We start from the raw sequence: 16,585 nt of genomic DNA, 5'->3' as shown, positions 1-16,585 counted from the left end.
TCACTGCAAGAATAAAATTAGCTAGAGTGCTCGTTTGATGGCAAAAAGAGTGTAAATAACTTTCAGTGAAAAGCTAGAAAGAAAAAGGGAAATATTAAAATACGTGTCTGTGTCTGGGAGGTCTGTGTTATCAAAAAAACAGATTATAGTCCTAGCATCATTTTTGGAACAGAAGGTCTGGGAGACTGAAAATGGGAGAAATTATTGTGGGGAATGCGACACAATACTTTCCCATTCTGAATACCCCTTCCAGCAGTTTCTCATCCAAGATTTCAACTATATGCTTGAAAGGGAAAGTGTTACTCATCTCACCCATGCTGCTGTTTCCCTCCCAAGCGCTCTCTTGAAGTTGTTTTGCAAAAAACAAAAATGACATCAGGACACTAATATTCTCATTTGTACATAAATTTAATTTAGTGCTTGAATGTGTGAAGAAAAGGGCAAAGTAGATCAGAGTCGTAGCTAGGGGAAATGGAGCCTGGAGCAAAATCGGAGTTTTCCTGCCCCCCCATGTTTGTTTGTATTTTTTGTATTTTTTAGTGTTTTTCAGTTTTTGACCTGCAGGGGGCTTTAGGCTAGCAGAATCAAAATTTCAGGGTATCTTTAGGAGACTCTCCTGATGATACCTCCCAAGTTTGGTGAAGTGTGGTTAAGGGGTTCCAAAGTTAGGGACCCTCAAAAGGGTAGCCCTTCTACCATTAGCTCCCATTGGAAACAATGGGAAATGGGGGCACCCCTTTTGGGGGTCCATAACTTTGGACTCTCCAAACCAAGCTTCACCAAACCTGGCTGGTATCAGCAGGAGACTATCCTGATGATACCACCTAAGTTTAGTGAAGTTTGGCTCAGGGGGTCCAAAGTTATGGACCCTCAAAAGGTAGCCCCATTTACTATTAGCTTCCATTGGAAACAATGGGGGATGGGGCACCTTCTTTGGGGGTCCATAACTTTGTACTTTGTACCCTGAACCAAACTTCACCAAACATGGCTGGTATCAGCAGGAGTGTCATTGGATGATATCCTGAAATTTTGGTGCCACTATCCTAAAAACTGTGCCACTTCCAAGCCGACAAAGTAAAGACACAAAAAATATCAAAATGCATTTTTGCTGCCCACCCCCAGGCGCACGCCTGGTGCGATGCGCACGCCCCTGCTACGCCACTCAAGTAGATTGAAGAGGATATCCACGTGAAATATAAATTAAAGGCCAAGCTATAAATGATGCTGGAGGTCTGTCACTAGAATTTCCAAAATATAATATGAAAATCCTGTGTGTGAAGACAGAGATGAAACAAGCTATGGTGCTGGGGAAGAGGGAAGCCAATTCTTCCCATCTTCCACACTGTTTCCCCAATTGGAAACAGCCCTCCCCAGCCTACTTTAGCTTTCAGTAGAAGAAAACAAAAGACATGTACTCATATTGTGGTTGTCTTTTTTTTCCTGCTAGAACTTTGAGATCCACTTCACAGCTCTATTCAGCCAAGTTATTGATTCTAGAAATCCCCATTTATCATGTGGTTTGGTCACCCTTCAAGATCTATGATGTTTTCATTAATGGCCCCCTCCATGTCAATGACCTAGCTGAAGTGGTGTCAAGGCATCCTCTTTGGTCACCTTTGTGGATAATGTAAAGCATAAGAACATAAGAAAGAGCCTGCTGGATCAGACCAGAATCCATCTAGTACAGCACTTTGCTACTCGTGGTGGCCCACCAGATGCCTTTGGGAGGCCACATGCAGGATGTGAAAGCAATGGCCTTCTGCTGCTGCTGCTGCTCCCAAGCACCTGGTCTGCTAAGGCATTTGCAATCTCAGATTAAGGAGGACCAAGATTGGTAGCCATAGATGGACCTCTCCTCCATAAATCTGTCCAAACCCCTTTTAAAGCTATCCAGGTTAGTGGCCATCACCACCTCCTGTGGCAGTATATTTCAAGTACCAATCACATGTTGCGTGAAAAAATGTTTCCTTTTATTGGTCCTAATTCTTCCCCCAGCATTTTCAATGTATGCCCCCCTGGCTTTAGTATTCTGAGAAAGAAAAATTTCTCTTTGTTGGCATTTGTGAATAGAGATCCAATAAGGATTTTTTCATCTTTGGGTGGACCTTGGTTGAGAAAAGGGATATTTAGAGCACTGCGTTGTGCGTGTGTTTTAATGTTGTTTTTGTTTTGATCTAATTTTTCTTATTGCTTTGTATGCCATTTTGGACATTTAGACCATCAGGGTAAAATATCTGAAATAAATCCAGACTGCATACATAAAGTACAGTGTGGTGTAGTGGTTAAAAGCAGGTGAACTCTAATCTGGAGAACTGGGTTTGATTCCCCACACCTCCACATGAGTGGTGGAGTCCTATCTGGTGAACTGGATTTGTTTCCCCATTTTTACATTTCTGTTGAGTGACCTTGGCTAGTCACAGTTCTTCAGAACTCTCTCAGTCCAACTTACCTCACAAGGTGTCTGTTCTGGGTAGAGGAAGGGAAATGAGTTTGTAAGCCCCTTTGAGTCTGATTACAGGAGACAAAGGGGAGTATAAATCCAAAACTATTATTATTATCTGGAACATAGACTCTGCCTTCTTCACCACCATAGCCCTAATACACTTCACCCCCCAACACAAAAGCACACCACAATTGCTTCTTAGACTCAAATGATATACTCAGAATTCCAATCACAATTTGGCCCTAAGTCCCCACACCTGTGACTGATTTAAGCAATATGGGTGTTTTTTTTCTTCAGGAGGATGATATTAGGGAGCTATTATTCCATGATGCAGTGCTTGTCACATCTGCTGGTGTATCAGTAAAAAGGAAGATGAAATCTTTTTTCCCTCTTCTGTATAAAGGGGGTGGGGGTGGGAACTCTGCTTAATTTTTCTCCTCTGCTCAGTTGAGGTATATAAAACCATTACATTTAAGTACCATAATAGCCAACATATGCTTTTCTTTAGAAATGACACCACCATCTGGATTAACTTCTACCCATGATTTCAGACAATATTGTGGATCCCCCCCTCCTGACTAGGAAAAAAGAACCACCCCAGGGAACAACTACAATTTCAGATGTAGAGTAGCAATATTAACAGTATCCTTTCACTGCCACCTGATGTATAGGGAGTTGGGAGAAACAGAAGCTTTCCAATGTAATACATTGATCTGAGTTAAAATGCTAATTTATTTAAAAATTCAGCAAATGTATCCCTTAGTATTCTGTGTACTCAGCTCCCAGTGCTTTGGATATAGTACTTAAAACATTACAGTTAATCAATTGCTGGTACTTACTGCATTCGTGAGAGAGTACTCAAATGGTCTCTTCTGTATTTTGTGCCAGTCACTTCAGTGTTGTAATGAGGGCACAGACAGCAAACATTATAGAGAGGTGGGTAACACTTATCTTTCCTAAAAGGCTTTTGCACATATTGCAAGGAGGGGTTAAAAAGGGGAAGCCTTCTCACCTGAATGAATCCTTACTGGCCTCATGGCTATTGTCATGAATGTAGCAAATCTTCTGGGCCACAACATCCAATTGGCTGTAGCGGGAAATGGGCACGCCGGGATAATTGATGTACTCAATCTGACCATGCACAGGTGGCACAGAAATGGCATACAGCAGCTTCTCGGGTTTGCCAGTGCCATCTGTTGCCATAAGAACATCTGTCGTCAAGGTCACCCTGTCACCCTCTGTTAAAGTTACAGGTTTGGTGAATAGAACAATGTCACCTAAAATTAAAAGGGAGGGGAAATACAAAAAAAATCATACAGAAGAGGAGAAAGAAAAGTGTACATTGGGTGGGGGTGTTCAGTTCTTTAATATTCCACAGAGAGAATCAGCTTGGACAAGGGGTGGGGGAGAAAAGCAGCTCAGTGAACCAGAGATGAGGAAGAAGCAGTGATAGAGTATATCACAGGGATCAACAAAGATCATTTTTGTCAAATCAGGCTGTGAAATGATTCTTTGGTACCTCCTGGCTTTTGAAATCCCTATGTTTGTAGTCAAAATGTATTGAACAACATTTTAAGCTTTATTTGCAGAAAGTATTTTCACAAATTAAAGATGTATGTCAGAATAAATATTCCTCCTTAGGGACTCTGCAAAGAGCCAAGTATTCTCATGTGGGCGTGTTTAGCAGTACTTATAGACAAACCTGAAGAGGCCATTTTCAGCACACATATGCAGCCATACATGTGATTTGAACCTGCATTCACCTCCTCACCATAAATGAGTCTGAAATCACTCTTACACAAAAGTGTCCCATTTGTGTACAAAAATTAAGTTAAAAAATGAAATGCCCTAATGTAGTAAGCATGCCATGTCACTTTAGGTTGAGAGGGGTTATGTGATGCTGTAACCTTGCTATGGATTATTTGCTTTTGCTAGGTTTTTCACAGGCCCTTTCCCCACTTACCTTAGGCCCCGCGCTACTCTCCTCAAGTAGCGTGGGGTCCCGGGGCACTCCCCACAGCGCGGAGCATCCCTGGCGCTCCTCGAAACGGCACCTTTTGATGACACCGCGCAGAGCAGGGTCGTGGGGACACCCGGGCGCATGCCAGAGATGCTGCGCGCTGAGAGTAGTGTGCAGCAAAGGGCAGCAAAGGTAAGTGGGGAAACGCCCACAGTCTTTAAATTACAGGTGAAATTGATCTGTTGAAGTCATTACATTTATTAAGAGACTGAGACCCAACCAGGATAAAGTTGCCAAACTCCAGGTAGAGGCTAGAGATCTCAAGAAATTACAATTAATCTCCAGACTATATTAACAACTTGTTTAATTATTTCACGAAAACACATATTCCACTTTTGCTGGAGATAATGGCTGATTTTGAAGGTAAACTGTATGCCAATATACCCTACCAAGGTCACTCCTCACCTCAAACCCTGCCCACTTCAGGCTCCACCCTCAAATCTCCATGTAGTTTCAAAGCCAGAATTGGCAACCCTAGACCAGAATGATCAAGAATGCCAACTTTCCTCCTCACTTTGCTCAGGGCAAATCCCCCTCCTTTCCTTAATTGAATTGAAACAAGGCTCTGCATTGTCTGTGCCAGTGATAAAAATGGTATACAAAGGTTCTCATTCTAACTTGAATTTGATATTAAATTCTGTAGGTAATTTGCTAATCAAGATTAAGAGGAAACATGAACTCTGACTGTACTGTCGCTGATGTAATACAAAATTCTGGCTAAGACTAGGAAAGGAGAGATGGCCACAACAGCACTACATGGTTAAGGATGAAGGAAAATGAACAGTGCATGTCTAAGCACTGTTATACCCTTTCAGATCCACTAACAAAAATGGACTTGGGCAGCGCAATCCTGAGTGTCAAATATGAAGTCTGGGGTTAAATCTGCCATGGATCTGAGGAGTGAGCTCCCTAAATCTGGTGCCTGAACTCTTCCTCACATTTCACAGCCATCTCTAGCAAAAATGTTGACATAATGAGACATGCCACTGAGAACTGGAAGCTATCGTTCTGGAAAGTATCCTGGAGTGAAAGCAATTCCTGGCACTGTAGGTTCTAGAAAGCCAAAGACTGGGTGTATCAGACAGAGGAGGGTTCTCAGTTTCATGCTGCGTGGGGAAGATCGCCAGAAAGGAACAGACTGGCAGCTGCCTCTTGAATTGCACCACTCCAGGAAACTGACTCCCTATGCTGCTTATGGGGCAAAGGAAGTTCTGCTTCCACATTAGAAGAAATGTTTGTATATTGCTATCTGTGATGACTGTTCCTGCTGACACTGACTGCCATGCAAATATAAGGATCAAATGGCCCAATATAGAAGAGTAGATGGCTGATAAAATGTGGACATCTGCAAGATAACACCCATTGTTTAGACTGCTTCCTGTGAGTTTATTTAATTTTGATTTCCCTTGTTTGACTCTGCTGTAGCTAGAGCTGCAAAACATTATTTCTCATGGTTACGAATCTGTTACAAACATTGTGGATATGAAATACTGATTGCAATATTATTATGTGCACGAATGCTGAAAAAAGCAGAGAAAGGAACTATGGACAGCTGAAAAAAGTAGATGGGAAACTATTAAGGAGAAGAATGACAATGCTAAAAAGAAGTTATGAACTGAAAGGGAAATGTGCAGAGGTGGAATCCAACCAGTTCTCACCACTTCTCTAGAAGTGGTTACTAATTTTTTCTGAGTGCCAAGAAGGGGTTACTAAAGCAACCTCCCTGCCCAATAGGGACTGGAGGTGCGTGTGTGCGGCGCCGCCACTGTTTGAATCCCACCACCATCGGAAACTGTTATTAAAATTTTTGGATCCCACCACTGGAAATGTGGTACCATTCCCAAAGCAGATTCCCCATGCTGATTAATTAAAAGGGAGAGAAATGTATAAGCTTTCAAACACACATCTTGAAAGATTATTGTCACTGAGGAAAGGAAGATATTAACAAAAAAGACATATTGACTTAATGGTGGCTTTGGGATCCTACCAGAAAGAATTACAAATGGGCTCTTCCCACTCACCCTTCCCCCAGTTGTTAAAACTGTGCCTTAATTTTCACTTGATTGCACATATTATTGTCTCATTAACCACAGACAGTAGAGAGAGAATTGCCTCACACCCACAATTCCTAAACTCTTGAAGTACAATTAATGCTCAACCGGTGTTAGGGTAGGCTAGAAAATGGAATGGGGTTCCTGCTCCAGTTATAAATTATAAATCTTTTTTTTGTAAATAGTAATTACACTTTGACAACCAATTAGAAGATTTTAGCCTTGCAGGGAAACATGCCTGTATTACTGAATGAGAGCAGAGGAAAGATATAATTAGATAAATATACTTGAAAAAACAGAACTTGAAAAATCCAGGGATTACAATCCAAGGGCTTCTGGTTGTGTCTGTGGGGAGGGATACTTTTGTAGGAGTAGAAATACATTTATTGATTTTTTAGGCCTATATCACTATATCCCTTTAAAATGTCCCTTCACATCTCTTTCCTTGTCAGGTTGTAGACAGCCCTTTAACTCCCCCCACCCCCCGAAATATCCAGATGATTATTTAGAATTAATAGATTATTTAAAAAATGCCAGTTGGCTCTCTGCTGAGTTTTTTAAGGGAAAAAATCTCTGTAATAAATGCAGCTGTTTGCTAATAAATAAAGCCTCAGCTGTAATTGAAATAAATTAGATGCATTTAATTGGTTGATTGCAAACCTCCCCTCTTTATGACAATACTGCTCCTTGTTATTTTATGATGTCAGGGTAACATGGCAGATTGACAGAGTGTTTATGAATCACAGTTTACAGATGGCTTCCCTGTTTTCTTCAGCAGTTATGAGCACAAGTCACAGGAGGACTCAAAAGAGGGTTTTCGCCAAAGACCTCCAGAGATTTAGCTGCTTCCATTTCTCTTATGCCAATCTTCTTCTTGACAGGAGCACTATTTCAAAAAAATCTATGTTCAATAAATTACAGCCACCTGGCACAACTTTAGAAATATTTAACACTTCTGTATATCTCCATGTGATTTCTATTTCACTTCCAAAAAGTCTTAACAATAATTCTTGGAACAGGTTACTCTCCTGTGTTTTTGTGGGCTTTCATTCTCGCTTGAACCAAAAGACAGTGAGGAGCTGACACTCTTCCCCTTCCCATATACATAAAGACCCTAAGATCTCCTGAGGACGCTGCAGAATTTTGAGTGTTGAACTCTGAGATCAACCTAGATGCCTGACATCTTTGAAATTCAGTCGGGATATAATCCTGGATCACTGCACATGAAGATGTTTTGAAGCTGAACTTTTCTTTTTGTCATTAGTTATGAACACACACAAGGGGAATGCAGTCATGAACATACACACAGGGACTGCAGATTTGTAAACTTGTGTCACTAGTTATGCGTATAATAGATAAAATTTTAATTAGCGTGTTCTAGAGAACACAGGAAGAAGGCATTTTTAGAGGAAGTTAAAGTACAAACTTCACCCATACTTTTAAAAATCAAGTCATATTGGCAGATATACTGAGTGTGTTCTGTTGTCCATATAGCTCTGCAGCATCATATACCCACCTCTCCAAATTCCATGGATTCTCTTAAAAACCAATTTCTTACCTTTATTAACAGTTTTAATGAAGATATAGAAGCTTTCTACTGGAGAGGTGTTCTGCCCATCTGTGACATAAAATCGGAAGCTGTCATGACTTTCTGGAACCAGGATGCTAGTATGGAAATACCAGAGGTGGTTCATATCAATATCATCTTGAGTGAAATTCATTCCAGGATGTAGAATACGCCAAGCTGATGCAGTCTGAAAAATATGAAATGGATGAAAGCAAAGCACACATTAAAAAATCAGAGTACCATTTTAACTACTGTTCAGCATGTCACTGAACATACATCATTAGAGCTAAATCTGCTATAGGCTTATTGCCCCAACACTTGGAAACTGAAAAGGTGAAGGAGCAGAAACTGGAGTTGCATAATGTGCTATTCACAGGCGGAAAGATGGGAGGGGGGACTGTGTACTCTGCAACATTTTTACAGCGTTAGGTTTTGATTGTCAGTTGTTGTATGCCACTGGAAGAATACAGAGGTTACACTTGTGTGAATGCTTCCGTTGCATTACATTAATGGATCTTCTGAAGTAGTAAGCTATTTCACACTGTCTTTAAGACTGATTCAGACTTGACACTAGTTTGATCCCTTTCAGGGTAAAGTACAGAGGTGGGATGCAGCCTATTCGCACCTATTCGGTAGAACCGGCTACTAAAATTTTCTCAGTTCGGAGAACCGGTTATTAATCATTAACTCCACTAGGGCAAGGGGGTAATCTCTGTCCCTAGGTACAACAAATGTCATCAAGTGGGGGATGCAAAATCGCCCCCCAGGGCCCCCTGTGGCCCCCCGGCCCCCCATGGCACCCCCCCACGTGTGTATGAACTGTATGAAATAAAGCAATATATAGTAATTCTAATTTTGTTGTTCATTGGTATAAAGGTTGAGAAAGTATTATAGGTAAAGATTTTTCATTTTCTTTTTTTTCCTTGAAATTTATATTGGAGAGAGAGGAGGTTTAAACTACTCTTTTAGATTAAGGATTTTGGATCTCTCCCTCTGTTAGTTTTCTTTCAAGTGGAATAGATAAAGTAGTTATAGGAATCTGAAGGGGAAGTAGAAAGTAGGGAGGGAGGGAAATATGGGAAGGAGGGAGGCAATATAGGATGTTTTAGTTGGGGGGTTGAGAGAGATAGACAATTAGATATGTTTGTAATATGTTAACAATTGTAAACAGTTTTTGATTTCTCTCCTTACTTATGTGATTATTTAAAATCAATCAATATAATTATATAAAAAAGAAATAATACACTACCTTTCAGTATATTGCTTTTTTTGATACTTTAAACAGTAATTATTTGAATCTAGAGGTGGGGTGAAAAGGAACTGCACCTGGGGTGCACACGCCCGGTGTCCTTGCCACAGCCCCGCCCAGGAATGCCCCACCCTGGAATGCCTGGTCATGCCCCCATCGTGCCCCGCCCAGCCCCATTGGCGCTATGACACTGTTGAATCCCACCACCATTGGAACCTGTTACTAAAATTTTTGAATCCCACCACTGGTAAAGTAAATAGTTAACCTGCACACAAATTCTATATAATAGTTCAGGCTCAGAAAATGGCTGCCCCAAAGTCCCCATGAATGGAACTTTGAGCCCATGTCTTCCTAGGCCCTTTCAGGTTATTTGTCCATCACACTACACTGGCTCTTTGATTTATTGAAAACATGCAACACTAGACAATATTGATGCATATTATCTTTTCTTCAGCAGGAAATATTTACTGCTCTGGTAATTAGTCTTTACTTACTTACTGATTGTAGCAGTTGGAGATATGTACATAGGTCTTCCTAACATATTAGCACTTCTTACAAAACAATGTTTTCCTGTATGCCTTTTAAACAAGTCTCACTAGCTCATTTCTCTTGGATCCTGCTTCTCAACCAGTCATACAGAAAAAGTGCTAGTGTATGCCAAGAGATGCAGATGGATCCACTGTAGCACACCCTGATGTTCATAGCTGACACCCAGGTGTCTCAGCTTGTGTTTGCTAGCTAGCCAGAAGCTGTTTTTATGCCAAGAGGAGGTTCAAGACAATTAGGTGCCACCATACTAGGTGTTAAAGTATTTAAAATTCTAAACAAGCGGGGGAAAAACACACACCAATGCCAGACTTTGATGTACAGAATTAACACACCAGTGGCTCATCTACCTAGGGGCAACCTCCATGTTGTATTATCACAACCATGTCTGACTTTGATGCTGCTCTCACTGGTTTATTTAAGGCATGAACCAGGAATCCCAAACTGAGCCAAAGAACAGTTAGTTTCTACATATCCCTGCCCAGTTCTGCCAGGACAAAAACCTGTTTCCTCAGCAACAAGACCAGTCTGTTGTCCGTTTTATGCATGTATAGTAAGGGCCCAATTAATAGATTCAATAAATCATGTGGTTGATTTTAGAAAAATGAAACACACAAGTGCCTTTTGATACAGAGATCTGAGTGAGGTGACTTCTCATGTGGTTCAGCAGATTATAACCACCAAAGCACTGTCATTTTTGTTTTAACACAGATTTCCAACTGGAATTCTTATCAAGTTTATTTTCAAACAGAAAACAACATTTTATCAATTGAATCAGGTTAAATGTATGCATAATCTTTTATAATTTTGAAAAATAAGTAGTATGAAAAATATTATGTATACATAGCAAATCAATAATTATTGCTACAAAGATGTTGCCGAGCAAGTCTCTCTACTGAGACTGGTTCCATTTTTATTGCCATACTTTTAAAATTTCAAAGTATAAGTTTTATTATTCATGTTCAGCTTTGATAAGACAGACAAGAAATCCTGAAGATGCTTTAAAGTTAATATAGCAGATAGTCTACCCCAAGGTTTAGGTTGGCAATGCAGTGTGTCTTCTGTTGTTTTTGCAGATCTGCTTATGTACCAGAAAACTGGGATTTGGAATATGGCTTACATTAAAGCATTGCAATATCTTGGTGTACAGTTTTTAAAACCATGGCATCAGATAGGCAACTTGTGCAGTATCCAGTAGAATCACAAGTAAGGAGAGGGTTGGAAGATACCTTGCTTTTGTTGAGGAACAGAGCTCTCAGTTGATGATAGCAGCTGCTACCATCACCACTTCCTTATGCTGTTGGGAAAAGAAGCATCTTGCAAATAGATACCTGAAGTTGAAGCATCGCATCCCAAGCAACTATCTGTAGGATGCTGTTTCCCAGCAGGTGAGGGGAGGATAAGTGAGGCAGAGCTGGTAAGGGCAACATCAAAACACCAGCCAAAGGCTGTGGTTTTATTAGCACTGGATTCATTCACATGCTTCAGTCAGAGGTACATCAAAAACAGGCCAAAGCTGGTCACAGTACTCTGGATCCTTTCTTTAAAACAATGAATAAAGTCCAAGCTTTTGTCTGCTGTGTGTATATGTGTTTAGCATGGGTAGTTATTTTTCTCTTCTGTTATAATCATTGTTATAGAAAGACAGAAATGCCAATCTCATAGTATCAGCCCTCTTTCAAAGTAAATCATGTCTTTCGAGAGAATTGGAGGACCTCGCATTAACAAAAGTCATCCCACAATTGAGCTATGTTGTGATGCTAAACAAACACACATGGTAGACAGTTATGAGTACATTATCTTGGACTTTTTATTTAATTCAGACATAACAAAAAATTAAAACATTTCATTGTGATGATAATTTCTTTCCTAGTGCTAAATGAGCAGCTTTTTCCAGTGCAGCAGTCTAAGTGCATTTGAAGATAATGCATTTTGAAGAAGTGAAACAGCATATGTATGTGTGTCTGTGTGTACACTCTGTCACATTGTTTTAAAAAATATACAAGTATATTTTAGTTTCATATATTGGGAATCACAGGAATTATAATATATAAAGGAGTTTTGTGAGTTTTTGAACAGTTAAAGCAGTTGAGATATATGATGCCACAGAAGAAACCATCAACTGTATATTGAAGTCCTCTGAAATATTTATTTTGAGCTAGTTTCCAACTTACCTTATGTTCTCAGGATGCCAAAAAGCTGGAAGCACACTTTAAAAATGCATACTTTTTCTTTCCATTTATATAAATAGGTTATGTGAAATTCATTATATTTTATGGATTTGCACAAAAAAATGCTTCCTTCTAATATTATGCAATGACATAATGCCATTTATAGAGGTGTCACATAAAGGGATTGACTTTTACTGGCTTCTGATGGCAAGACTATCCACTTTATGTTCCTGTTTTATATAAGCACTCTCAAAGTTTATTGATCCCTACAGATTTCTCAAGTTACTTAATTATAAAAGGAGGAATCTAGCATAGTAGCTTAGTGAAGCATAGTAGCTTAGTGAAGAGAGGTGATTCAAAAAAACACTGGACACAGTGCATATGTCCTTTTCAAGGAGGGAGTTAAATAAGGAAGCGGAGCTGAGAGACAGACAGACATTCCAGTTTTATGTGTTAAGGAAAGGATGCTGAGTAGGCGATGATTTATTTCTGACTCCCCAATATTATACTAATTGGCATGTAAAGACCTCACTGTTTTTCACACCTGCATTTACCTCAGCTTTGTTCTGCAATTTTTGTTATTGTCTGGGGCAGCTTCTCATGCAAGTGCCTTTGCTACGATTAACCCAGACACCCTGGTGAAGGTACTTAATTTTTCCTTCCTTGGAAATTATATTGCATGTTTAGACATATGGCAACTGCTGAACATTAGCGTATGGTACCACAAGAGCAGGGAAGGGCAATAAACAGCAGTTGTCAAACATGTTTTGTGTATATGATTGATTCAATAAGTAAGTTGCCCCATTAGCATTCCTTGAAGCTTTTACCTTCATGCTCTGGGTTAGGATCTTTTTGAGAGTCACAGGGTGGTGACTTCTTTGTTAACCTCATATCCAGTCAGAAAGATACAGCCTGTTTTCATCTGTCTCTTGCTCAAGAGTAAAATGGGAAGTGAAAAGGGCCCTGGAGCAAGCCAATCTGAGTGGCCATTGCGGCACTACAAGACAGTCAATTCAGCTGGCCCAACAATGGAATTAACTTAGCCATTGCTTCCTCTGGACAACTGACAACAGAAAGCAATGGGTGAGTTGATAGCAATATCCATTGCTGATGAAGAATCTAGGCCATGTAGTTGCTGGAGTATTGGCAGAATCACTAATGTTTGCATCTGCTTGCTCCTTGGCACAAGTTGCCCTATGGAGCAGTGGCTCATAGGGAAATGTCCCTGTAAGTTAAGTGGCCAGTCTGCTCCTGCTCTTGCACACAGAAATAAGACCAAGGACAAAAATATTATAAAAAGATTGATAGGCCAGTCAACCATAGCAGAATAATTTGAATTGGATTTATTTTAGTGTAGATATTTGAACTGATGGTAGAAGAGAGAAACCAGGAAATGTCTAAAGGATGTATTTAAGATTAGTGACAAGTGAAGATCAAAAGAAATGCTTCAAAAGGTCTATCTTTTGTTAGTGAATTATCTGAAATATTATCCTGTTGAGAGAACAGAATCACCTCAAATGATAACACTGAAAATCATTGTCACCTTTAACTTCAGGTCTCCATATTTTGGTTTGTTGCTGATGATATAATGGAGCTTATTCCTTGAAGAATCTTTGTCTTGGACTTCTAAAGATGCACTGGAAATAACTCTAGTCTCAGCAACTTCAACTTCTAAACCTGTGTTCCTGAGAAGTCAGAAAACAACATGACCATGGATGGGTAAAAAGGAACATCAATTCAGAACCCAGCATCTATCTGTACATACATCATATAGATGTAATCTCTATTTCACACATAGGTCTGTATAAAGAACAACATTTTTTAAACAAAATCCGTGATTTTATTGTGATCACCTATCATGATCATAGAACTTCTAATTCAATGGGTAGGTCAGTTTGTTCACAAACTATTTGAACTTGTTCACCAGGTTGCTTTCTATATCTACACTATTGCAGCCAGCAGTAACTATTATGGATGCCAGCCTCCAGGTGCGACCTGGAGATCACCATGAATTACGCTCATCTCCAGATTACAGAGGTCAGTTCTCCTGGAAAAAATGGAGACTTTGGAGGGAGGACTGTGTGGCATCATAACCCACAAATCCCTGCCATTCCCAGGCTCCATCCCCAAAACTCCACAAGATTCCCAATCTGGATCTAGCAATGCTACACTCACCCCATCTCTGGCCAGTGGACTGGGTATTTATAACAACTATGCATGACATGAATTATCCTCCCCACCATCAAACACATAGTGTGATTGACTGCCTTCATATTCTGATTGTTTTCACTTGAAAAAAATGATCCAGCTTAGTTCTCAAGGTGTACAATGAGGGCAGGACAAGCTGCTCTGAGGTTCAATTCATGAGTAGACACAGTGGCCACTGGCCAAGCAAGGTACCTTCATCTGGAAAACTTGTTTGCTGCAAAGCTCTCAACTAGCTCAGTTCTCACAAACAATGGGTGATTTGGTAAACTTCTGTCTTGACCAGAATAAAGTTGTTTTTATTTCACTTTTAATTCCATTTCCAATCAATCATATTTAAAATGTCACTTCTTGGCCTTTTGACTCAGATCTTAGAAACAGAGTGTTGGAAGGAACCTCCAAGATTATCTAGTCCAACTCCCTGCATAATGGAAGAAAATAACAATTCCCCCCCCCCCCCCCATGCCCAGAAGAACACAAAGAAAACCCCCTCTAGGATCCCTGGCCAATCTGGTCTGAAGGACAATTGCTTACTGACCCTGAAGTGGTGATTAGCATTACCTGGGCATGTAAGAAAGGGCCCCAAGAGCCAAACATAGATGCAATTCTTCCTGCTCTCACTCTCGTGATCTGCCTAGGTACACAGAATCAGCATTGCTACCAGATGGCCATCTAGCCTCTGGTAAAAACCTCCAAAGAAGAAGAACCAACCACTGTCCTAGAAAGCCTGTTTCACTAATGAACTCCTCTAACTGCTAGGAACTTCTTCCTAGTGTTTGGTCAAAACCTCTTTTGGTTTAGTTTCAACCTATTGGTTCTGGTCTGACCTTCTTGGGCAACAGGCAACAACTCTTCATCATCCTCTACATGACAGCCTTCCAAGTTCTTGGAGATGCTTTGCATATCACCTCTCAGTCATCTCCTCTCCAAGCTAAACATGCTGAGTTCCATCAACCTTTCCTCATACAAGCTGGTCCCCATAACCCTCACCATCTTCACTGTACTACTCTAGACATGTTCCAGCTTGTCTACAACCTTTTAAAATTGTGGTACCCAAAACTGAACATAATATTTTTGATAAACAGAGCAGAATATAGCAATACTGTCACTTTGCGTGATTTGGACACTATACGTCTTTTAATACAGCCCCAAATCACATTTGCCTTTTTAGCTGCTGAATCATACTGCTTACTTGTGTTCAGTGTATGGTCTACTAAGATCCCTAGATCCTTCTTGCACATACTATTGTCAAGATAAGCAGAGGCGTAACGGGGGAAATGGCGCCTGGAGACAAATTGTTCCCTGATGCCCCCAGGCATTGAAAAACTAACCAAGATAACAAACACAAGAAGATGCAGTTTTCATCCAGATCTTAAGGTGCTCCATAACATTTTCCCTCTTTTCATATGTAAGGTTGTTGGAATTTGGCAAGTGCCAGTCACACTATCCAGTAATGAAGGAGTTATTGTTGTGCATGCTAATTAGTTAATGAGGTCAGATGTGAGTGACCAATCAATCGATCAGTGATATCTGGCATGGCTTGAATGCTGGACTGCATGTACGGCAAAGGTGACATAGGTGAATCTGCCTTCTTTGTTAGTCTTAGTCCTGATCATGCTCTGATCATAGTTCTAAACCATGTGATAGATAGAAGTTACTAGCTCAAATGACTAGCTGCTAGTTAGAAAGTAATTTCCTGTTTTTAAACTGCAGTTACCCTTCCCTTTTATAGTTAGTAAACTTAATTAACCTTAAAGCAACTGACTCTGCTTTTTTATTTGCGCAAACTCTGCATTTTTTGCATTATATCCAACAAAGGTTAATAGAATACAAGAGACACCCAGGCCTGGTATGTATGATTGTTAGTCAGTCAGTATGACTCTACAAGATGTGTCACCTCCCATAGCATCAGTAGAAGGGTTTTCATTCACATATGGCTGAAATGCACTTCACAAATTACTCCAGTTTATTAATGCAAGAATAGGGTTTCCTTAGCATCAAGCACACAGCTTGATCCCCCCCCCCCCTATTTACTGTTACACACTTTTGGTCTGGAATATGCAGTGAAATTTCTGTCTGTGCTAAAATGAACAAAATTCCCCTATGTTTTCAAGTTAACCCATAGTAAATACTATGTTAGCTCTGATAAAAACTGTTCCACAAACATGACAGAAAGTTGATGTTAATACTTCTCTATCTGGGCCATAGGAACAGCCTTCAGAACCACAGTAATCAATGGCACTAGCTAGTAACAGGGCTACAAATGATAGGTAGCTTCAATTATCTTTCTGTGCTGCAGGCAGGCAGGGCATGGTCAGGCCCAGTCTCGCAGG

At 40.2% G+C, this 16,585-nt stretch overlaps 1 protein-coding gene across 10 annotated transcripts in view; it reads right to left on the bottom strand.

Moving 5' to 3' along the window:
- Window positions 1-16,585, bottom strand: part of LOC125432449 (FRAS1-related extracellular matrix protein 1-like) — a 189,590-nt gene that overhangs the window by 75,498 nt on the left and 97,507 nt on the right. For all 10 annotated transcript variants that reach the window (XM_048495969.1, XM_048495970.1, XM_048495971.1 and 7 more), the window contains 3 exons: window positions 13,591-13,732; window positions 8,073-8,268; window positions 3,456-3,720 (listed from right to left, as the gene is read on the bottom strand). In XM_048495969.1, the coding sequence (XP_048351926.1) occupies window positions 3,456-3,720; window positions 8,073-8,268; window positions 13,591-13,732 (603 nt within the window). The remainder of the gene's footprint in view (window positions 1-3,455; window positions 3,721-8,072; window positions 8,269-13,590; window positions 13,733-16,585) is intronic.

This window comes from Sphaerodactylus townsendi, linkage group LG05, assembly GCF_021028975.2.
Source record: "Sphaerodactylus townsendi isolate TG3544 linkage group LG05, MPM_Stown_v2.3, whole genome shotgun sequence".
NCBI lineage: Eukaryota > Metazoa > Chordata > Lepidosauria > Squamata > Sphaerodactylidae > Sphaerodactylus > Sphaerodactylus townsendi.
This window is presented reverse-complemented; position numbering and strand designations above follow the sequence as displayed.